Consider the following 23437-nt stretch of genomic DNA (forward strand, 5'->3'; position numbering starts at 1 on the left):
CACACACACACACACACACACATATATTGTATCTCCCCACTTCTCCAGTACTGTGATTTAAAAATGAAATCAGGCCTTGAACGAGGAACATATCAAAATGAATAAATTGGAAACACTTAGGAAGCAGCTTTGTGGTGTGACATCAAATTAAATTTTAATTACATTAATTATCTCTTTATATCCCTTGCTACACCGAACTCCTTAGGTAATTTGCTGAGTGTGTTGTTGTAGATTTGTGGGAAGCATTTTTGTTTACTTTCAGAATATTCATAGAGGAATACTTAATAGCTCCAATTGTGACATGCAAGGACAGACTAGGGCCTCAGTCTCACACGGTTCTGTACCCATGCTTAAGCCCCACTGAAATTAAAGGAGGTTAAGAATAACTCTATACTGGATTGTGGTGTATATGTAGGTAATAATCCAATATACCAGTAAATAAAATAGCTGCATTTTAGCCCATGTGATATCAAATTCCATATACTTCTTACTCTGTTTAGGCATTATGTGAATTAATGGAATAGGGAGAAGGATCTTGCATGCTTGACTTCCTCATGTTCATTTTAATGCTCGAAAGAGCCTTTGTGCACACAACTGCATAAGCAAAGGATTCCAGGTCCCTGATCGTTTATTCCTCATTCTCCAGGGCGAGGGATTGTCATATGATAGTTACATGCAGGCCTTGAGCTAAAAGTATATTCATTCTGCTTGGGGGTCACTGGTTTCCTTCCTCTGTTTGTGCCCACAGTTCAGAGAATAGGTTCTGTCTTAACATCCTGCAGCTTTATAGGATTAAAATAGAGTAGATGTGGATGTGAAATAATTATAGTTCCCAGGGCAATGCTTTTCTTTATCAAATAAAACACCAAATCACAAAACAAAGTGGAGACTGAAAACAAGTCCTCATTCATTGTAAACAGGATTTGTTTAAAACTTCAGTGCGCGAACAACTGGGCTATGGAAATCCAGCCTTTATTAGAATCATTTACAAATTTCCTATTCTTTTGGCTAAAACAAGATTTTTCACACACTCTCATTAAAAATGAAGCTAAACTGGGTTTTTAAATGAATAGATAACTCGCAATGTAGCAGTACAGTTCAAACCAATTCACAGAAGGCTGAGCTATTTCTAAAAAGATATAGGTTGAATAGCAGTAAGCAGGATGTAAGAGTTCTTACCATTGTGCTGGATCCGTTCAGTGACTGGGAATGTGATCCTAATCATCTATGCTTATTGCTTATGATTAATCTCGTTCAACACACTATGGGTTATTATATAACTATCCTTATGATTAATCTCACTTCAGTAGTTACATACCAGTCCTTCAAAATATTGTTTCTTTTCTCAGATCACCTCTTGGTACAAGAAGAACATAAAGGATTATTTTCATAAGCAAAAGCTGGGGTCATCTTTAAAAGAAAATGAAGAATTACTCCAGGAGCACAAGGAAATGGAAAATAAGGTTAAAGTAAGAACCATCTTATCTAAAACATGCTCACTGTAGTCCTTCAATTTCTTACAGTGGACTATTGTATTGATATCGGAACATCTTTCCCTGAGGATTATCATTTCACTCATTAAATCATGGGCTCTTCATTGCTTGGACTAATCTACACTGGTGAGTTATAACGTTAAAAATACGTTATAAAATGTGACACCAGAGGGCGCTGTAGAGCAGCAATCTGTTGTCAATGGGATATATAGATATATATATCAGGTTTTTTTATAGCGTTTTTCTTAGCAGTGTAGATCCAGCCCTAATTTATATGTTTTTGCCCAGTTTGGGAAGAATATGTATTTGCTCATGGTTTCTGACAAGTGGCAACCCCTCTCAAGGCAGGTCACTCTTAAAAACTATGGTGCTAAGGTTCCATAACCAGACAAATTAATAGAAGGGGAAATGTATGAACTGGTTAAGAAATGCAAGCAAAAACTCAATGTGTCACTGAGGTTTGGGGCTGCTTCCCCATTGCAAAAGAAGAATGCACACTACAGCTTCTTTACCTATTACATATGGGGTGGCTGTTGATAAAGTCAGCTATTTTGTTTTAAATAATCATTTTACATGTTGCTTTACATATTCCACCCACCCCCAGTTTTTTCTTCATCCTTAGCAAAATCTTAGTCTCATGCTTCATTTCCATTTATGTATCCTTAAATTTCAAGAAGAAGAAATCAACTCTAAGAGTGTCTGTCCCAGTGATGGCTTTTTAAGAAAATAAACATTCTGAATACAGTCTAGAAAGCTGAACAAATTTAAGTATAATTGACTTCAGTGGGAAAGAGTTAATCACTATAATTGGATACAATGGGACTTAGAAGTCATTAACTTTGGCTGGATCACACCCGGTATTTTTCTGCAATTCAGGGTGCATAGGAGCACTTCTTTTTTCTCAGCTGCTTCATGTTTTTGAAAGCCTCACAGCCTCTTTTGAACAAAAGGGTCCAGATTTTTTATTTTTATTTTTTTAAAAAAACAAAGTATAATTTCACCCTGTCTGCACCAATCTTTTCAGAAGTGCCAGATCAATCAAGAGATCTACAAAGGGGCTCAATTTCTGTGCCAAATGGAATATTGAGAACTGCAATTTTAAAGGTTACTTACTGAGAAGGCAAAAAAGTAAAATATCATGACCTGTCTGTGGAGAAACACTGAGCACAGGTTGTGTATAATGCTGTGTGTCCTCAGAGGTACTTAGGTAGCTCAGGAAATCTGCAGAGGCATGGCAACATCAGGCTTTTTGCAGCTCTTGGTGGAAAGAAGTGACAATGATATCATGCCACCAAATAGCGCGCAGTATTAAAACAGTAATGTCTCTGGCTGCTGTGGATCACTGCAGATGACAGCTGATCCTCTGTGCTAAGCAGCTCACTTGTAGCAGTTCATCCTTTTGGATCAAATCATTATCTCAGCAGTCCTGCAGAGAGGCAAGAAAAGGGCTTGGTGCCTGTGGCTTCGAAGAGAAAATCCCCCCGTCTACACAATGAACCATGCCCAGTGAGCCAGTGTGGTGTAGTGGTTAAGAGCGGTGGACTCATAATCTGGTGAACCAGGTTCGATTCCCGCTCCTCCACATGCAGCTGTTGGGTGACCTTGGGCTAGTCACACTTCTTTGAAGTCTCTCAGCCTCACTCACCTCACAGAGTGTTTGTTGTGGGGGAGGAAGGAAAAGGAGATTGTTAGCCGCTTTGAGACTCCTTCAGGTAGTGATAAAGCGGGATATCAAATCCAAACCCACCAAGCTTAACAGGTAAAGGGACCCCTGACCATTAGGTCCAGTCGTGGCCGACTCTGGGGTTGCGACGCTCATCTTGCTTTATCGGCCAAGGGAGCCGGCATACAGCATGACTAAGCCACTTCTGGCAAACCAGAACAGTGCACGGAAACACCGTTTACCTTCCCGCCGGAGCGGTACCTATTTATCTACTTGCACTTTGACCTGCTTTTGAACTGCTAGGTTGGCAGGAGCTGGGACCGAGCAACAGGAGCTCACCCCATCGCGGGGATTCGAACCGCTGACCTTCTGATTGGCAAGTCATAGGCTCAGTGGTTTAACCCACAGTGCCACCTGCATCACATAAACTTTAGTGAGGTGTTCAAGGGACAGGGGCAGCAGATCCTGATGTCGGTCTTTATACCACCCACCCCATCCCTGATGTAGATCTTCACTCACCTCTTCTTCCCTGGCTGGGAGGGGACACCATTTGGTGGTTTGCCTCAGGCGCCAAAATGTCTTGCGTCAACCCTGGTCCTGCCTCTTAAGACACCCGTGCGCATGCTGGCTGTGCCCCGTGGCCTACGCAAGATTGGTGTCTACCCAAAGAGGGCCTTATGCACATGTCCCTGTCTCTGTTGAGGGACCCTCCCCTCCCCCGCATTTACATGTATAGCACCAAATTCCCGAATAGGGATGGAAACCAGCTTAGCATACTCATTGGCTATTAAAGGACACAGAGGGATAAGACACATCACACATGGCTAATTCAGATGCAACCACTTTTCTTCAACATGGCAGAGATTATGTGTGTGTATCTCTCTGTGTGTGTGTGGTGTTGTTTTTTTAAAAAATGTTATTATTGTAACCTTTCCTGTAGAGCTTCTTTCTTGAGTGCAGAGATCCAACATGATATAGTGAGCGGAATGTTGGACAGGGACTGGGGAGACCGAGGTACAAATCCACACTCAGATATGAAGTCCACTGGGTGACACTAGGCCAGTCACACATCTAGCTCAGTACTGACCCTCTAAGGTATCAGGCAAGAATCTTTCCCAAACCTGACACCTGAGATCTTTTTAACTAGATCTGCCAGAGAATGGACCTGCGACTTCCCGCAGTACAGGAATCCTCTGTGCTTTTTACCTCTGAGATGGCAACCTTTCCATTTAGAAATCTTCTAACACCACCAATAAACACCAAAGTGCGTCAAGTTTACCATAACCCATACCAGCAAGAGAATATAATGGGGAATATTTTCTTCTTTATTTAACAGATTTATTTATTTTTTAAAGCCACGCAAGACCCACAATGAAGTCACATAGGAATGAAACTGAGCCCTGGTGATCTTTGACCAATGTGTGGCTCTGATCCAGCAGATCTGATGTGATTGCAAAGCCCTCTGTGTTCAGGGAGCGTCTCCATATTCAGTGGGCGATCTTGGAATGCTTGCACACAAATAACTCCCCTTCATAGGAAAGGGCAGAGGGTCACTGCGCTGACTGACTTTTGGACGCTGTCCATTTTTAAGGAGATAGGATTACCATTATTAGAATCAATGGAATTTAAACATTACAGTAAAACACTTAGGCTCATTGATTTCAAGAATACATTGGCATGCATAGCTTGCACTGGATTGCCCAGTAGTGAAACTTGGGAAATTGTTGATAATGCCATTGTGTCAAATAACTGAATGCATGTGGTTGTATTTTAAATGATAGCAAGATGCCCATATGTTTGTTCCTAAGCAATGTAATTGAATTTTGAGGGTACTGTCAACCATTCATATTAGCGCTACATTGAACATGGTAGTTGCTGTCCCTTATTTAGTAGGATGGGTATTTTGCAGCTCAGCAGGATAGGTAATTGAACAAAAGGCTTGTACTTCTTTGCTGCTGTTTCCAATTCATCCCGGAAGAATGGTTTTCCTGTTTATTAGCCATATAATAACCTATGCATGGGAAGTAGTTGCTGTAACTCTTTACACTATCTCTACACTGTAAGCCAGTGCTGCCTTGGTATATGGCTTTGTTTGTTTGTTTATTTGTGGCATTTGTATTCCATCCTGTTACATAAACCTCTGTAGGTGGTTTACAATAAATCGGGGGAAAAGAGAGTTAAAATACAAAGTAAAATATAAAACCATTTAAAAGGGTGGAGGAAACTCTTCTTAAATACAACAACAAAACTAGTTGCATTGAAGGAATTGTGAAGTGTCCAGGCACGGGGAAATTAGACTACCTGCTGCCATGTAGGCCTAACTATCCACAGGAAAAGAAATAGAAGTATACTAGTTTATTAGGTATTTTTGTGCTTTCTGTTATGTACTGAAGTTCTCACCCTGGGCCAGCAGGGGGATACTGTAGATAGTTTTCACTCAGGTCCACGTCAGTTATTTTAGGCGGGAAACCCTGGGTTGTTGTTGCTACAATGTTGACAGCTGGCTGTCTATAAAAGCAGGCCAGCTGAGCTGTTTGCTGTTCAGTTTCTGTTTCAGCTTACAAAATAAAGAGCTGCTTTGGAGAAATCGCTGTGTCGTCTGCCATGTCTACCCACTATTCAACACTTTCATTTTTGGGTTTTTATCTTGTGGACCTGCCCCGTGATCTTTGGATGAAGGGTGGTATACAAATTTAATGACTAGTAATAATAATAATCTCAAATACGTTTGTGTGAATCAAATGTCCTTGCTGGACTTTTGGGTATGACAACTGGGACCATCTGCACAGCAGGCGAGTTCAACTGCCTACTGATGCTCCCTCTCACTGCCATGTTCTTTCCCCCCTCCTATCTGGGGTTCCTTGGAGAACGCTGGGGTCTTGAGGTTGCCCATCACCTGGACAGCACACTGAGCAGGCACACAGGTCACCTGATCACAATCTTCTTCACCATGATGAGATGTAATTTTTTAAAAAAGTAATTTTCTGAATTTGCATCTCCTACCTTCCAACACTTTGAAGCTAGAATCCAGGATGGCATCTTCCTATTTTGTTTTGTTTTATCACAGGAGCATGGGAGCCATTTGGGTTGCTGTAATCTCCTGCAATTTCGCACCGCAGTCCCCCCCCCCCCAAAAAAACCCCCACACATTTTGGGCAGGCATGGCAACAAAAAACAGGGTCCTGGAAAAAAGCGCTTTTAGAGGGAAATTGCATTGCAAAATCGAGAGAGAGCATGACCACTGTTCTCTTACAATAAAAAACAAGTTCCTATTTTTTCCAGGACACTTGTAGGGTATGGAATCTATGCATGTAAATTAGCATGTTCAAGTTTTATTTAAATCTGTGCTATTGTCTGTCTTTTTCGTGGAGTGGCTATCCTGCAGGCAGATAGCTAACTGAGGCGGCCCTTCTCTTTCTAGGTATGGAGCTCAAGTGTGGAAGATTTGAAATCAGAGGCTCTCAAGATTCTGTTTTCAGAAGAGTATGCTGAAAAAGAGCACCTGAAGCTTTCAAATCAGAAAATGAACCTGTTGCAACAGGAAGTGAACCGTTGTATGGAGGAGCGGAAAACCTTGTTGCAAGAAGCCAATGAATTCTTCACTGCAGCAGCGAAGGTTAGTCAAAGGATTAACCAGCCCGCAACATATGGTCCAGTTGCTTACACTATGCATAGTGCGCCACGTTTGTTTTCAGTTTGTCACAGTTCTCTTTCTGGTTTCAAAAAGAGAAACATTGCATGTGTTTGTATGTATTTCTCTGTGTGCAGAACAATCTGAGAGGGGCAGAGGAGTCCCTCCAAGGATTTTGCCTCCAGCAGTTTATATTCTAAGAACCAGGTGGGGCTGTTGTCCGTCAAGGCCCCACACCCCCTCCCTTGAGGAATGAAAACATGTGGACACCAATATTTAGGTTAATGGGCAAAAAAAGGTCACAACTTTTATTGGTTACAGAATGTGAATGGTATTGGCTTTAGGCATTGGACCCGTTCCGACTATATCTGACTCCCGCTTGCCATGCAGGAAGTCTCAAAAGGGTTAACCACCTTTAGGGGGAGCCCTGTTTATGTACATCAACTCAGAGCTCCCCCAGGGTCACCGGAAAGGTCGTGCCATGGCCCTAGCCACCGCCCGGGCTTCGGACAGGATCCAGGACCCCCGGACTCCTTTAATGGAATACCCTTAAAGTGGAGGGGTAGGTGATGGCCACAACCTCCCCTCCCATAAACCAAGTTTTCCCAATGCCTAACAGCCTTACCTTACAAAGTTGTGATGATTTGCTACGAGGTAGGCAAAAACCAAGCGCCTAGGGCTTGCCGATCGAAAGGTTGGTGGTTCGAATCCCTGCGGCGGGGTGAGCTCCCGTTGCTCGGTCCCAGCGCCTGCCAACCTAGCAGTTCGAAAACACCCCTGGGTGCAAGTAGATAAATAGGGACCGCTTACTGGCGGGAAGGTAAACGGCGTTTCCATGTGCTGCGCTGGCTCGCCAGAGCAGCTTCGTCATGCTGGCCACGTGACCCGGAAGTGTCTCCGGACAGCGCTGGCCCCCGGCCTCTTGAGTGAGATGGGCGCACAACCCTAGAGTCTGTCAAGACTGGCCCGTACGGGCAGGGGTACCTTTACCTTTACCTTAGGCAAAAACCAAATGGCTGGTGCCAATCTGTCAAGTGGAAAAATTCCTACCAGGCCCCTTCAACAGGTGACCAACCAAAGTCCATAGCAAGGTCAAAGTGACTAACACTAGAAGAAAGGGCACGAGGGTGGGAGATCCGTAGTAGCAGGGAGCAGAAGGAATTACTCTCGGCTGCATGGCACTTAAATGCAGCTTAGCCACACACCCCAGCCAGCTGGATTGGCTGGCTGGGTTGTGACACGCGCCGGGACTCCCTGATGACTAAACACGCCCCCCACTAAGGGCGGGAAGCGCAAGGCCTGCGCGCAACCCCTCCCTGAAAAGGAGAGGCTTTAGTATATACTGTATTTGTTCTCAAAACTTTTTTAAAAATGTTTTGAGAGTCCTATTAAAATTGCAAAAAAAAACCAAAAAAACAACCCTCCAGAAATACTAGACCTTTTCTTGAACTTTGTGGTCTATGAGTCTGTACTGAGTTCCCGTTTGCTTATTTGTTTGCTTTTGTTATATCTTTTTGACCTGCTTCTCAACCATGGTAGGCTCTTAATGAGGCTTACAATTTATCCGACATAAGAATGAGAGTACATTAGGTAAAAGTGGAACCTGCACCAAAATGATGCATCCCATAGCTCAGTCATTGGAACATAAGGCTCTTAATCTCAGAGTGGTGGGTTCGAGGACCACATTGGGGGAAAGATTCCCGCATTGCAGGGGGTTGGACTAGATGACCCTCATGGTCCCTTCCATGATTCTGTTTCTCATCTCCCCTATTCAGCATTCCATGGCCACTGAGCATGCTCAGTTTTCATTGGGCTGTTTTTTATTGACTGCCTTTATTTCAGCCAAACATTTGCAATCTAGGATTGTGTGTGTCACTTTCAACCAATCCTAAATGTTTTGACACCACACCCAGCTATCCTCATATTTTGGATAGGTTTTACCATGCCAAGGAATAAAACTCATTATCATTCTTTCTTTCCCTGCAATTTGTAATGATCAGGGAATTTGGGGATTGCATTCCACTGACGAGGAAATACTCTTGGTGGATACAAACTTCACTACAGGCAAAGAAGGCACCTGGAATAGGATTCCTTCTGAATATCTTAATGCCTGAAGAGGCTTGTACCAAGCAACTGTTTTCTAACTTGAATAGAAGAAAACTAGATAACAGAAGTTGCATGAGACAAGGGGATGGATTTGGAGGCATTCAGAGATTATAAAAGACTCAGTGATGTTGACTGGCAGGTTTATTTTCTGTAAACACACAGTAACTCAAAAAATAATATTTTACTGTATGTCACATATTGTGTGTGTGTGCACAAATAACCTTACTGTAAAAAAGATTTCATACTCTGTTTACAATAGCAATTGACAGCACCAAAGAGTGAATAATACCCAGGGTGAGAGAAGCATTCATCATTTCATTTAGATAATCTGGCTTTATGAGAAGACTAGCTGATTTCTGTCAGAAGAGTGACTGGGCAGTTTAGTGCAGGTTGCTCTCTAAGTATTTATTTAGTAATGTTACCTGCTAGAGAAGGAGAAACCTTTGTATGCTAATGTGAATGCGCTTAACTATTAGTTCTGGCTCTTTTGCTGTATTTTATGTTATGAACCAATGTGTTAAAATTAATCAACAACAGGATTGCCATTTTTTCCTTTTAAAAACAATGCCCTCTGAAACAGATCTCTTTCCATGTATATTTTTCAATTCTTCTTCCTCCTCCTCCTCCTCCTCCTCCTCTTCTTCTTCTTCTTCTTCTTCTTCTTCTTCTTCTAGCAGTGCTTATGAAGGGAAAACTCTTAGTTCACATTTCTATCAGCATTGCTGTGGAGGAGGGAAAAAAAGGGGGGGGGTTAACTAAGCAGCTGTCTTGACAGCCCAGTGTACCATTGAGCTTGGCATTTCTACCCCATGTGAGGTTTCAGGCAAGACTCTTTCTCATCCTCTGCATGCAGAGTATAGGCTCTATCATTGACCTATGGCTCTCATCTCATTACTGATCTCCCAGGCAGAGGAACAGTGACAGTGCAGCTCCCTCCCTCCCCCTGTAAAAGATCACTGCTATATTATAATAATAATAATTTATAATAATAATTTATTATTTATACCCCGCCCATCTGGCTGGGCCTCCCCAGCCACTCTGGGCGGCTTCCATAAAAACAAAAAATACAATAAAATATCACATGTTAAAAACTTCCCTGAACAGGGCTGCCTTAAGATGTCTCTTGAATGTCAGGTAGTTATTTATCACTTTGACATCTGCTGGAAGGGCGTTCCACAGGGTGGGCGCCACTACCGAGAAGGCCCTCTGCCTGGTTCCCTGTAGCTTTGCTTCTCGCAATGAGGGAACCGCCAGAAGGCCCTCGGCGCTGGACCTCAGTGTCCGGGCAGAATGATGGGGCTGGAGACGCTCCTTCAGGTATACTGGACCGAGGCCGTTTAGGGCTTTAAAGGTCAGCACCAACACTTTGAATTGTGCTCGGAAACGTACTGGGAGCCAATGCAAGTCTTTCAAGACCGGTGTTATATGGTCTCGGCGGCCGCTCCCAGTCACCAGTCTAGCTGCCGCATTCTGGATTAGTTGTAGTTTCCGAGTCACCTTCAAAGGTAGCCCCACGTAGAGTGCATTGCAGTAGTCCAAGCGGGAGATAACCAGAGCATGTACCACTCTGGCGAGACAGTCCGCAGGCAGATAGGGTCTCAGCCTACGTACCAGATGGAGCTGGTAAACAGCTGCCCTGGACACGGATTTGACCTGTGCCTCCATGGACAGCTGTGAGTCCAAAATGACTCCCAGGCTGCGCACCTGGTCCTTCAGGGGCACAGTTACCCCATTCAGGACCAGGGAATCCTCCACACCTGCCCGCCTCCTGTCCCCCAAAAACAGTACTTCTGTCTTGTCAGGATTCAACCTCAATCTGTTAGCCGCCATCCATCCTCAGTCCAATGGCCAGCTTTTTCAATGGTCCTGCTAATCCAATGAGTGGTAGGAGCAAGTGCCTGTATTCAGTGCCCTCTCTTGCCATCGAGGTCAATAATGCAATAGCGCATCTCAAAAGGAGAGATATCTCACAGCACTGCTGAATTGTCTGGTGGGAAGCAGGGGCGTCTTGCCCATAGAGGCAAGTGGTGCGGGGTGCCAGGGTGCCAAGTTCTGGAGGGTGCCAGGGAAGAGGCAGAGGCTGGACGTGGTTCCTCCAGGCATCAGCTCACTGCCCTCGCCTGCCTCCGCCATGCCGCGCTGAAGCAGCGCCGCGCCCAGAGCCTCCGCCTGCCGTGGCCACCGCGGCACGGACGTCAGGGATAAGGCTGAGGCTGGGCACAGCACCTCCCGGCATCAGCTTGCCGCCCTTGCCCGCCTCGCTGAACCAGTGCCGTGCCCGGAGCCTCTGCCTCTTCCCCGCTGGAGGAGCCGCCCTCCAGCTGCTGCCCGCCTCCTCCAGCTCCGCAAAGCTGCCGGCAGCGCCGTAAAAAGGTTGGCAATTCTGGGAAAGGGGGGGGGCTCTGGAGGGATCTTTGCACCACAGCACCAGATATACTTAAGACGGCCCTGGTGGGACGCTAAGCAACCTGTTGTGTCACTTCTCACCCATTAAAAGGAGAGCGCTATGACATTATTACGTCCAAGAGCAGTACAGGTGTCTCCCCGCCTATGCGAGGATTACGTTCCCGGTTACCGCGTGTGTATGTGAAATCACGTATAGTGGGCAACACCATCTAAAAAGCCTGTGAACAACATCTAAACCTCTGGAAATCTTTAAAAACCCCTTTAAAAACCAGCAGCACTTGCCAGAGGCCACCCTTTTTGAAGCAAGCTTCCTAGTGCGTGGCTACATTAATCAACTGCAGCAGGATGAAAAGGCCATGTTACCGTATCATATTATGCTGAGTTGGCACCATCTATGAAACTGTAGCAATATAGGAAGGGGCAATCCTGACAGCCAGAGTGGTTATCACAGCTGTCATGGAAAAACTTAACTTCAGAAGGCTCCAGTCTTCAAACTTCCTACTCTATACAATGTTAAGAGTAGTGGCTTTAGAGCAGGTCATCTGAGGGTTCTGACCAGTCTTACAACCCGACCCTATCCGTCTTTGCAAGGAAGTAATTTCTACTGAGTTCAATGTTGTCTTTTCTGCTGAAGACCTTCCTCTTCCAGCAAGCCATTTCAGGTAGAGATCTTTCCCTGTCTGCATCCAGTACCTTTCGAAGAACAAACTTCATTACTAGTATGGTTTATGCCATGAAGTCCAGAGAATGTTACCCAAGTAAACAGCTCTACTAGCCCAACGTAAGCATTTTTGACTCTGCCAGTGGGATTCCCACTCCCTCTCCTCTTGTCATGTGCCCCCTAAATCTGCTCCAGAAGGTTGAGGAGAAACCCACAACAGATTTTTTTTTGGGGGGGGGGGGATGCAGAGGGGGAGGGGAAGTTTCACTGTCCAGCCTGCACTATGGGACCTGAATAGTTGTATACCGCCTAGAGTTCTGATCCAAAGACTCCTGAGTTTTTCAAAACTGACTGGTAATTTTATTGTTGTGAGTGGCTCAAAGTCACTTTTGTTTTAAAAAGGCTAATATAAATACTCACCATCACCTACAATTCTAGGGCTTGAGAAGGGAAATTACATAAACTGGCTCACCCTCCACTGCTGCTGTCTTCTCTCAAAGTGATAATCCTGTCATTATACCCCGCTCCCCATCCATTTTTCTTCTTCATGTACCCTTACAGACTTCGTTCTCCTGGTCATTTTTGAAAGTCAAACAAGCATCCATTTTTATTTTATTTTTTTGCTGTAAAAAGGACTGAAGATACTTTCCACACAGTCTCACTTTCCTCTACATCATCTTTTTGGTAATACAGCAATTCAGACATTTCCCTCATAACTGAAGGCAGAGATACTCAGAAAAAGAAAAATGTGCACCGGGAAGCCAAGAAGCCGGTAATTTGGTTTCTGACATTTAACTAAAGAGCACTTTTAAACTGAAGGCCCCAGTCCAGTTGCCATTACTCTCAGCAGCAAGTTGCTTTACAGGTTGCTGCTGTACATGCAAAGCCACTCCCGACATAAGGGGGGGGGGTGGTTGCAGGCTCACACCCCCATCTACATCCTCGCGCAGCCCCGCGGGACTCAGGGATTCACAGGTCTCATCAATATTCATCAGCCGCACCCCCACAGAGCCTCCTTTGTGCATGCAGATCGGTAGGAGCCAGCATATGGGAACTTGTTCCAAAACTATGGAACAACATGGTGCCATGCCTTCAGGGTACTGGGCCCAACTCAATGGAACTCAATCACAGTAGAAATCAAGCAAGCCTCAATCATCCCTGCTGAATTTCAGAAGCCTGGTTAAAACTATTCCAGAAGGACTTTGCACCATGAATCCGCTCTGACGTTTTAATCTCTGGTGTTTAATTTATGTTTTAAATTTTGGATGTGTTTTGTAAGCCACTTTGGGACCCAGATGGTGAAAAGCAGGGTATAAATTCTTAAAACAAAATGGTTTCTATGCTGAGTTGAAGGAAAACTGTTTCGTAATATGTTTTATTTAAAAGGCCCCTGTCTTTTACTTTTCAAAAACTGTATTTGTTTTGATAGGCGTGTGACGTACTTAGAAATGTAGAGGCCTCCCTTAAGCTTCTTAACTCTGAAGGCATAAGCTTGCCTCTCTTGGCAATAAAACATGAGGAACTGAAGAAAGAGATTACAGAAGGGTCGGCTGATGCCTTGCAGAAGGGACAAACCTTGCTTAGCAAAGGAGATGCCCACAGGTAAGTGAAGAACCCCATACACATTTAGGAGTTGCCTCACAGGTATCAATTATTGCTGGGAAGTTACATGGTTCTAAGCAGGTCGGAATACTCTTTTTCCACATGAGCAATGATCAAGGGGAACGTGGGGAGTTTTTAGGCAGAAATAAGGCAAATCCTGAAAATGAGGAAATGCAACCCAGGGTTTTATGAGCTTGACTGTTCATTAGGATTGAATCCAGGGTGATTCCCAGTGGATGAATTCTCTTCCTCACATTCTTGAAAGCATTCCTCACAGCCCCTTTCCCACAAATTCACTGAGGCAAGGGGAAGTGACGGGGAAGAAATACAAGTTGTTTCGTATGCTGCAATATCCCCTCAACGGTAATTATTATTGTTATTATTATTATTTATACCCCACCCTTCTGGCTGGGTTTCCTCAGCCACTCTGGCCAGCTTCCAACAAAATATTAAAATACAATAGTCCGTCAAACATTAAAAGCTTCCCTAAACAGGGCTGCCTTCAGATGTCTTCTAAAAGTCTGGTAGTTGTTTTTCTTTGACATCTGATGGGAGGGCGTTCCACAGGGCAGGCGCCACCACCGAGAAGACCCTCGGCCTGGTTCCCTGTAACTTCACTTCTTGCAGTGAGGGAATCACCAGAAGGCCCTCGGCGCTGGACCTCAGTGTCCAGGCTGAATGATGGGGGTGGAGATGCTCCTTCAGGTATACTGGGCTGAGGCCGTTTAGGGCTTTAAAGGTCAGCACCAACACTTTGAATTGTGCTCGAAAATGTACTAGGAGCCAATGTAGGTATTTCAAGACTGGTGTTATGTGGTCTTGGTGGCCGCGCCCAGTCACCAGTCTAGCAGCCGCATTCTGTCTTTTTATTCAGGGTCACATTTTGATAGGTTTACTTATCTGAAGTAAATTTGTTCATATTTGTTTCCTCACAAGTTCTGGTGAGAAACTCATTTGAGAAAGGGAAAGTGTTAGAACAAAATCCACAAATGTACATGTCCTTGTTTCTCTGTTTTGCTGCAAATTAACATTATCATTGGTTTTCCAAAGGCTACCTGTGCAAAGGATCAGAATTGTTTTCATCTGCCTCCTATAATCCTACCTACCAGCAAAAATGCTAACTGTCATTTTGTTTCTGCCTTCAGTTCTTGGATGACTGGTGTTCAGGAAATGGTAAACTGCATTAACAAAAGAGTAGATGGGCTGATCAAACAGTGTACTGCTTACAAGGAACTTGCCTCAGAAAAACAGCACTTGACCACCTCCTTAGACAATTATCTCAAGAAGGTATATGAAAACATGCAACCCATTCTGATAAATATAACTGAATGATAAATAGAAATTGAAGTCCAATTTTATTGGATAATGTGATTTTTCGGTGAGATCCACTATATATTTTGGAAAGTTGTACGTCTGCTTGGATGCCTCTTAAGGTACTGTAGCCAAATTTTGTATGATGGTTCCTAGGATCAAGGTTCAGGTTTTCACCTATGTTTGGATACAACTGGACACCATTTTGAATCAAGATGGTGGACTCCAACTTTAAAAAACTGCACTGATTTTAACCATTGATTCCAAACTGCAGCAGTTTTTTGGTTTATAAGAATTCCTGAGGAATGCTACGTGCTGGGCTCCTAGTATATATACAAAACGGATTTAAATGCACAGTATACCTAAATATGTCACAAGATCTCACAAATTCCTGCAGGCAAATGTGTAAGAGAAATTGGGAGAGAGGTTCCTCATAGTGCTTCCCTCCAGATTTCTATCAGGTTTTGCTCTCTTTCTCTCACTTCAGTCCAGGAAGTGTCTGTGCTCTCGTTTATTTATTCTTTTAATTGGATTTTGTTTATATTCTGCTTTTTCGAATCACAAGTTTCTATATAAATATAGTGGCCTGTGAGCTGAAAAAGCAGAATATAAACAAAATCCAATTAAAATAATATATATAATATTCCACTTTAAACACTGAAACCACAAAGGAAATTGATCCATGAGGAAAGATATTCAGTGTAGAGAAAGAAAAAAAGAGAATAGGTTGAAACATGATAATAAAAAAGAACACAGAAACAAGTAATTAAACATGGAGAATGCATTCAAAGCACATTTCACCACTCAAGGAATTCTGGGCACTGTAGTTTAAAGGTTGCTGGAAATTGTATCTCTGTGAGAGGTAAAATACAGTGCCCAGAATTCTTGGTGTGGTGTAGTGGTTAAGAGTGGTAGACTCGTAATCTGGTGAACCGGGTTCGCTTCCCCGCTCCTCCACATGCAGCTGCTGGGTGACCTTGGGCCACTCACGCGTCTTTGAAGTCTCTCAGCCCCACTCACCTCACAGAGTGTTTGTTGTGGGGGAGGAAGGGAAAGGAGAATGTTAGCCGCTTTGAGACTCCTTTGGGTAGTGATAAAGCGGGATATCAAATCCAAACTCTTCTTCTTTTTCTTCTTCTTTGAGGGAATGAATGGGCTTCATTTGTGCTTTAAAGGTAGGGTGTGTAAGTGGTCTGAGTCTCTCTCAAGCATAGTTGGTCTTCCATGACCAGCCTTGCTGGGGAGAGGACAGCTGCACTGAACACAGAGCCTGTTTCCCTTTCAAAGTGGCCCGTCAGCTTCTATTGCCATGCCAGGACTTCACACTCACTGTTATTGTAGAAACAACCTGAAGCCCTTCATTGAAAACAATTGTTTTATACCGAATTAATTATGCAGATTGTGTTTCATTTAGCCAGAGTACCACCTAATACCTGTCTTACAAGTGGGGGAAAAAGATGCTTTTGATCATTGTTGTAAAAAAACAGACATTCACAAAATTGGGGAATGCTTTCTGAAATTTGAGATATAATGAATGCTTCTTGCTTCTATGGGGAATGTGACTACCCTTTATAACCATAATAGGTGTTTTCTAGTACAGTTCTCTACTAGCATAGAGCACTATGAAATATTTGCTGCATGCTAAAATCAACCCTGGCATTTGGTAGACACAGCTTAATCCAATTTAGATGCTTCTAAAAACGTGCAACAGGAATGAATCCTCATAATGGCTATATATACAATATAATTCTATATGCTAAGCCACCATGGCTATTTTTTCCATTCATGCTGTCACAAATGTAAATTTATGTGCATGATGCGCAACTACATCCACAAGCCATAAGGCCAAAGACTCGAAAATGTACTCAGTTTAAAAATGAAGACAGTGTTCTTATGGAGAGAAGAGAGTTTGTGAAATTAGTTATCCAGGATACTTTTTACTTCTTCGCTAATGAAACAGTAACTAATATGTGTTTGAATCGTAATGCTGGAAATGCAGTTAGAGGTTAGGCATTTCAGCGTATATGTCTTTGTAGTCTTAATTGTGCACGTGCAAAATCTTTGTCCCACAAAAAGGAACAGTTGAACATGCCTTAATTTTTAACTATATGGTGTCATTTTTACTAACTCAAAAATATGTGGAGACACATGGCACACTCTCTCAAAGAATTGTGCCATTTTACAATGCATGTGGGAGAATCACTTATCTGAAAGCACTCCCCTATCAAAACTTTTCTACCTGTGGAATGCTTATACAGTGGTACCTCGGGTTAAGTACTTAATTCGCTCCCGAGATCCGTTCTTAACCTGAAACTGTTCTTAACCTGAAGCACCACTTTAGCTAATGGGGGCTCCTGCTACGCCACCGGAGCACGATTTCTGTTCTCATCCTGAAGCAAAGTTCTTAACCCGAGGTACTATTTCTGGGTTAGTGGAGTCTGTAACCTGAAGCGTATGTAACCCGAGGTACCACTGTACCTACCTCACAGTGAAGACTTCTTGCCCATAATTATGCCATTATGTCCCAAACAAGCCTTGGTGGCATGCAAATTTAGTAGTTCAATGTTTTTAACTAGTTATTTTTATTCAAAACCAAAGGCCTCTACAAAGATTAAGAACGTTGGTCCAATAGTCTCAGCTGCAATAAATCCTGGATCATCTGTCCCTGAATCAGAGAAAGTCCTGAACAAATACTTAGAGCTGGCAAATCAAACTAAGGTAAAATACTTTTTTACACTGTATTTTTTTAAAAAAACAAAACCTGTGTTGAGCCATATGTTATTACTGTGCAAATTTCCCCAGGTACTTCAGGAATGGCTTGCTTTTCTACACCAGTCCTGCACACCAGTGAATAATCTTGCAATGAACAGAGCCCCATTACGCCAGGGATAAGGAACTTGTTGTCCTCTAGAAGCTGCCTGATTACAACTCCCATTATCCCTGCTGGCTGGGATGAAAGCTGTAATCATAGAGTTGGAAGCGTCATCTATCCCAACCCCCTGCAATGCAAGAAATGTTTTAACAAGACTGATTTTTAAATTGCTTTTTTAATGGTTGCTTAGAGACATGGGACGTGGGTGGTGCTGAGGGACGCTGGTGGCGCTGTGGGTTAAACCACAGAGCCTAGGACTTGCCAATCAGAAGGTCGGTGGTTCGAATCCCCACAGCGGGGTGAGCTCCCGTTGCTCAGTCCCTGCTCCTGCCAACCTAGCAGTTCGAAAGCACATCAAAGTGCAAGTAGATAAATAGGTACCGCTCTGGCGGGAAGGTAAACAGCGTTTCCGTGCGCTGCTCTGGTTCGCCAGAAGTGGCTTAGTCATGCTGGCCACATGACCCAGAAGCTGTACACCGGCTCCCTCGGCCAATAAAGCGAGATGAGCACCGCAACCCCAGAGTTGGCCATGACTGGACCTAATGGTCAGGGGTCCCTTTACCTTTTAGAGACATGGTGCTGGAAGAATTAATATTAAGCACATTTCATATTATTTTTCCATATTGTAATATTGTACTTTAATTTTTGCTTTTTATTTAAATCTGCCATCTAAACTCCAACCACTCCAACCTACTACAGACCTTGGTGACATATCCCATAATGCTTAGGGTCCTCTAACCCTCAGGAAGTGCTGTGGTAGATATAGGAAATCTGGGCGGGGAGAGGGGAATGGTTGTCCCACTCCGCACAAGTGGAAACACTTTTTGCCATCGCTAATATCCTAAAATCGTTTGTGCGGAGGGAGTTGTTTCGGTTTTTTTAACCTGAGGGTGGGGGGTATAGATGAGTTGCAAACCTTCAAGGAGTGGCCCAGTTTTAGGTAGGCAAATTTGAATGTTCACATTACACGTTATATTTCTCTGTTTATGCTGCTGTAGGAGATGGCAAGTGAACTGGAATTAGCAGTGAGAATTTTTAAAGAGATGGAAGAACTGGAAACCACAGAAGTGGCCGTTTTCTCTAACAAAACTGACCTCCTGAATGAAGAACTGACAACACTTAACAGAAACATTAGCTCAAAACTGGAAATCCTGAAGCCGTATGTAGAATTTTTGAAGTCATCTGATGAGGTACTTTCCCCCTCTGCTCGAGAGTCATATTCCCTCGGGGTAATCTGTCAGGGGCTGCATTCCATTGGTGAATGGGGCTGGAGTCAGTGGAAGCCAGCAGTGGGCGGGGCCACAGCCCAAAATAGATGCTTTTCTTTCTCCCATTCTTACTTTCTGCCACCCTCCCTCCTTGTTACCCACATAAAATTAGACAGAGGGACACAGGTTGACCACACTTGTGTAGGTGGTATGGAGCCAGGTGGACCAACGTAATGCAACAAACGACGAGCTCCCCAAGTACCTATGAGATGGTTATCTGAGTATTGTAGGCGGCATAGTAACCAACTTCTAGGGGCCAAGGGGTCTTCAGTACCACCAATAAATTATGCCCCAGTTGATGGACATTGCCATTCAAATGGTGTGTGTGCACCAAGTCATGTGATTGGTTATGCGGCGCAGGGCCTGCCGCCCCCCCCCCCCCCAATATTTTACAGTCGTACCTCGGAAGTCGGAAAGCCTTGTCAAATGTTTTGGTTCCTGAATGCCACAAACCTGGAAGTGAGTGTTCCAGTTTGAGAACGTTCTTTGGAACCCGAATGTCTGGTGTGGGTTCTGTGGCTTCCGATTGGCTGCAGGAGCTTCCTGCAGCCAATCGGAAGCCGCGCCTTGGCATCCCTGGTAGGGGGAATTAATTATTGCAGTGGTTTTGTTCTAAGACTATATTTGGTCCGAGTCTAAGATTTGACAAAAGTCTCTTGAAGGACCAGAATGACTGGCAGATGTTACTTTAGTACTCAGCGAATGCCTCTGTCTAGGAACTGGCTGTTAGAATATGGTTTCTTGATTCAGAAATCTGTGGAACAATTTGAATGTGAAAGCTATGAGAAGGTGATTCCCTGATTTGAGAGGAGAGTGTCTGTGATTGAGTGTGAAAACTACCAAAATAAACTACACTTTGAGAGCATGATAGAAGCAGGAAAACAGAATGATACAGAGGGTGCTTTCAAACAGTCTCTGTTTTCAATTTGGGATTCAATTGCATTCTGGCAAATTCAGGTTTCACAATCCTTGAGAGGTCTTGGACAGCAAGCCCACTTTCTTAAAAGATCAAACTTTTTGCAATAAGATGACTGATGGGGGAATACACTGGAGAAAGCCATGATGTAACCTCCCTGCCAAAAATAATAATAATTAGGATGAATGATAAATAAGTAGGTCATCTGGAAACACCCAGAGACAGAGAGCTGAACCCTGAAAGCACAGTGGGACATGGCAGGTACACCTCTCTAGAAATCTGATTACAGTTAGAAGGTCTGTTGTCTCACTAGGCCACTAGCAGTGTAAAAGCCTCCACCGACAATGACACCCCACTTAGTGTGTAAGTAAATCAGATATTACAAAAACTTTCAGCATTGCTAGTGACGAGGCCTCCACCAAAGGGAGCCATACCCTAGTAAATGCTGCCTCTGAGACTTCTGACAGCTCAGAGAATTTGAGAGTGCACAGTAAGTGCATTTAAAGGATCATCAGCCCTCGCAGGAAATAATTATATAGTGGCTGTTTAAAAAGGATCTACCCATGATGCACTTGGGCAAAGTCCCTTTAAATGGAATAAAATTATCTCAGAAGAGACTACGAAGTGCCCAGAGTTTTACAAAGATATATCCCTACCTGTTCCCAGTTTTCTGAAGTTTGGAGTTGTGAAACGGGGGGGAAATTGGCACGGCATCCCTTTTTATTTTAAGTAACTAAGGATGAAATGAATTTGAAAAGTGAGTTCTTGAACAATTGCTTTATTTACTTTCCATTGACTTCAGCGAAGGGATTCAAGGATTATACAGGCCAGAGTTAATCACAGAGAAACTCCAACATAAATGTACAGGTTACCTACACTCGCTTATTTCTACCCCTTTAGGTCGGAGGTGATGCTCAGAGGCTGAAGGAATTCTATATAACGGAGGCCGTGCAAGAAGATAGTGAAGCTAAAAATGAGGCTTTGCTACAGTCGGCTGACGACCAGTGGCAGATGGTTTTAAAGAAGATTCTTTCCACTCAAGACATGGGACATGACTTTCTAAATTTAGTAAACATGGTGAGTCTCTCAGCGATGCTTTATTCGCTGACTCCAGCATTGACCGCCATTAAAAATCTTGGCGCCATTTCCCCTAAAATATTTCCAAACATATACATATTGAAAATATCTGGGAAGGATCAGGGAAACATGGAACCATTTCTCAAAAGACAGCTCAGTGGTAGAGCATGTGCGCTGTGGATAAAACATCGCAGGCATCTCTGGATACAGCTGGCAATCACTGTAGACAATATTGGGCTAAATGGACTAATAGACAAAAACAAGGAAGCCATCTGAGTATCACATGTATGTGGGCCATCATCAATGTACAGTGGACTAACCTTACAATTGAGAAATCACATACACAAGTAAGAACTCAAGGAAGGGAAGCTTAGAAGAGAGATTGTTTGCTTATTTATCCAACATCGAAGAGAAGTATGATGACATGGCAAAAAGGAAAAAATAAGCTAGTTAGGTTAGGGATAAGGCTGGCATTATAGACTGCATGGGCTTTGTTTCCATGTGCAATAAAATATTATGGAAGAGAAAGGGTTCAGATTTCTCTTCCTTTTCTATACCAACAAAGTGGGAGTTCTTGGTATCTTAAAAGTGGAGGCTGAAGGAAATTTTGGCTTTTTCTTGGCCCTTACTATTATGGGGATTTGGAAGTATCAAAAATTAGATTCCACCCCTCTCAGAAAAAAAGTTGAAGTTTCTTAATTCTTCATTTAACAGATAAATGAGAATCTAATACTCAATGTGGGAAGTGTTGTGCAAGTAACTGAACATACTATTGACATTCTGAACAAAGAGAAGGAAGAATTGACACAGCTGTGGGCAACGTGGAAACTTAATATGAATCAAGTGAAATCCATCAAGCAGCAGTGTGGGAAATTTAATGAACAATTTAAAACAGTAAGTGAAGAATATGTGGTTGTTCCTGACTTTCTGCTTGCGGTTTTTATGGTGTCTTACGGGCTACCAGTTATTTTGATTTTGTCTAAGCTGATCAGAGAAACATTTAACAGGCCCCGAATCAAAATCAATACTTGTCACGAGTAAGAAATATCCTGAATGAACAAAGCATATTCAGGAGGATAATAAACTACAGTAGTTAAACTTTTAAAACAATCCCTCTTTATTCCTAATGGCAGTACATTTTTTTATTGTATTAGGTATTTAAAAATGTATAGGCTGCTTAATCAGAAAACTCTCTAAGAGTTGCTCATAACAAAAACAGCAAGATAATTTTCAATAAACGCCACATAAAATTAGCATATCTTATTTTTTGTTTTAAAAATGTGCCCACATGTGTCTAGAATTGCTGAAATAAATAAGTTTTCTAAATGTGTTTAGAACAATATGGAGGTTGCCTGCCAAAGCATAGGTGCTGCCACACTAAAATAATGACTTCTTACAGATTTGGAAATGGGATCCTCCTTAATGAGGGTCCTGCTTGTTCATGGGCCCCTAAGACACTCCCACTGGGAGAGTTGTTGCCAGGCGTGGCCCAAGCCTTAACCGTTGGGCCCCGGGATCGCGCCAGGCTGTTTGGGCCAATCGGGGCAGTTGCCGCGATTCCTGGGGCCTATAAAAGTGGCAGCGCGGCATAACTGGGGGAACTTGCATCGTGCTGCCGAACATCCACCCTCCCTAATTTTAGGTACCGCTGCTTTGGCCTTGCTTTGGATTGGGTCGTCTGCTTTGGAGAAGGGGTTGGGTAGGATTTTTTTTCCATTTGGCAGACTGGATGTAGCCAATTTGTTTTCACCTACCCCCTTAGCAATCGTCACAACTTTGGCGGTTAGGTATTGGCTTATTGAAGTGTGTGGGAGGGGAGGTGCGGCCGTCACCTGCCCCTCCATGAATAAGGGTATTCCGGTAAAGGAATCTGGGGGTCCTGGATCTTGTCCGAAGTCCGCTTGAGGGGCTAGGGCCATGCCAGGACCACAGGTACCCCGGGGTGAGCTTCGTTGGTCTTCATCGATGTTGCTCCCTCGTTTGCTGTTTACCCTTTCAGACTTCCAGACAGAGAGAGGAGTCCGTTATAGTCTGTTGCCAATGCCTAAGCCAACACCGCTCACTTTGCTGTAATCAATAAAGTTGTGGCCTAAATTTTGCCCAATAACTTAAACTAAAATTACGTGTCAGTGAGAAGCTATTTTCAGGGGAAGGGCTTGGGGGCCTCGGGACGCAACTGAACATTTTATGGCACTTTGCAAGTGCGGGTTCCTCAGATAGAAGTGGTGGAATGGGCACCCTTCATCGAGACCACAGGGCAGTTTACAGCATAAAACACAAAAGACATAATATGTTTCCAAACATATATATATGAAAAACAGTTGGGCAGGAGCAGCGAAACACGAAACAATTTTATTTAAAAACAGCTCAGTGGTAAAGCTCTTGCTGTGCACACAATATTGCATTTATATGAGAGTGTCCTTTTAAGATG

The 23437-nt window shown here is 43.4% G+C and overlaps 1 protein-coding gene across 8 annotated transcripts in view; it reads left to right on the forward strand.

Moving 5' to 3' along the window:
• The window catches only part of CCDC141 (coiled-coil domain containing 141), a 125105-nt gene that overhangs the window by 61576 nt on the left and 40092 nt on the right, over positions 1 to 23437 (forward strand). For all 8 annotated transcript variants that reach the window (XM_028748431.2, XM_077916504.1, XM_077916513.1 and 5 more), the window contains exons 6-13: positions 1350 to 1469; positions 6578 to 6772; positions 13390 to 13562; positions 14708 to 14849; positions 17472 to 17591; positions 18744 to 18935; positions 20830 to 21006; positions 21721 to 21900. In XM_028748431.2, the coding sequence (XP_028604264.2) occupies positions 1350 to 1469; positions 6578 to 6772; positions 13390 to 13562; positions 14708 to 14849; positions 17472 to 17591; positions 18744 to 18935; positions 20830 to 21006; positions 21721 to 21900 (1299 nt within the window). The remainder of the gene's footprint in view (positions 1 to 1349; positions 1470 to 6577; positions 6773 to 13389; positions 13563 to 14707; positions 14850 to 17471; positions 17592 to 18743; positions 18936 to 20829; positions 21007 to 21720; positions 21901 to 23437) is intronic.

This window comes from Podarcis muralis, chromosome 1 (genome assembly GCF_964188315.1).
Source record: "Podarcis muralis chromosome 1, rPodMur119.hap1.1, whole genome shotgun sequence".
Taxonomy (NCBI): Eukaryota; Metazoa; Chordata; class Lepidosauria; order Squamata; family Lacertidae; genus Podarcis; species Podarcis muralis.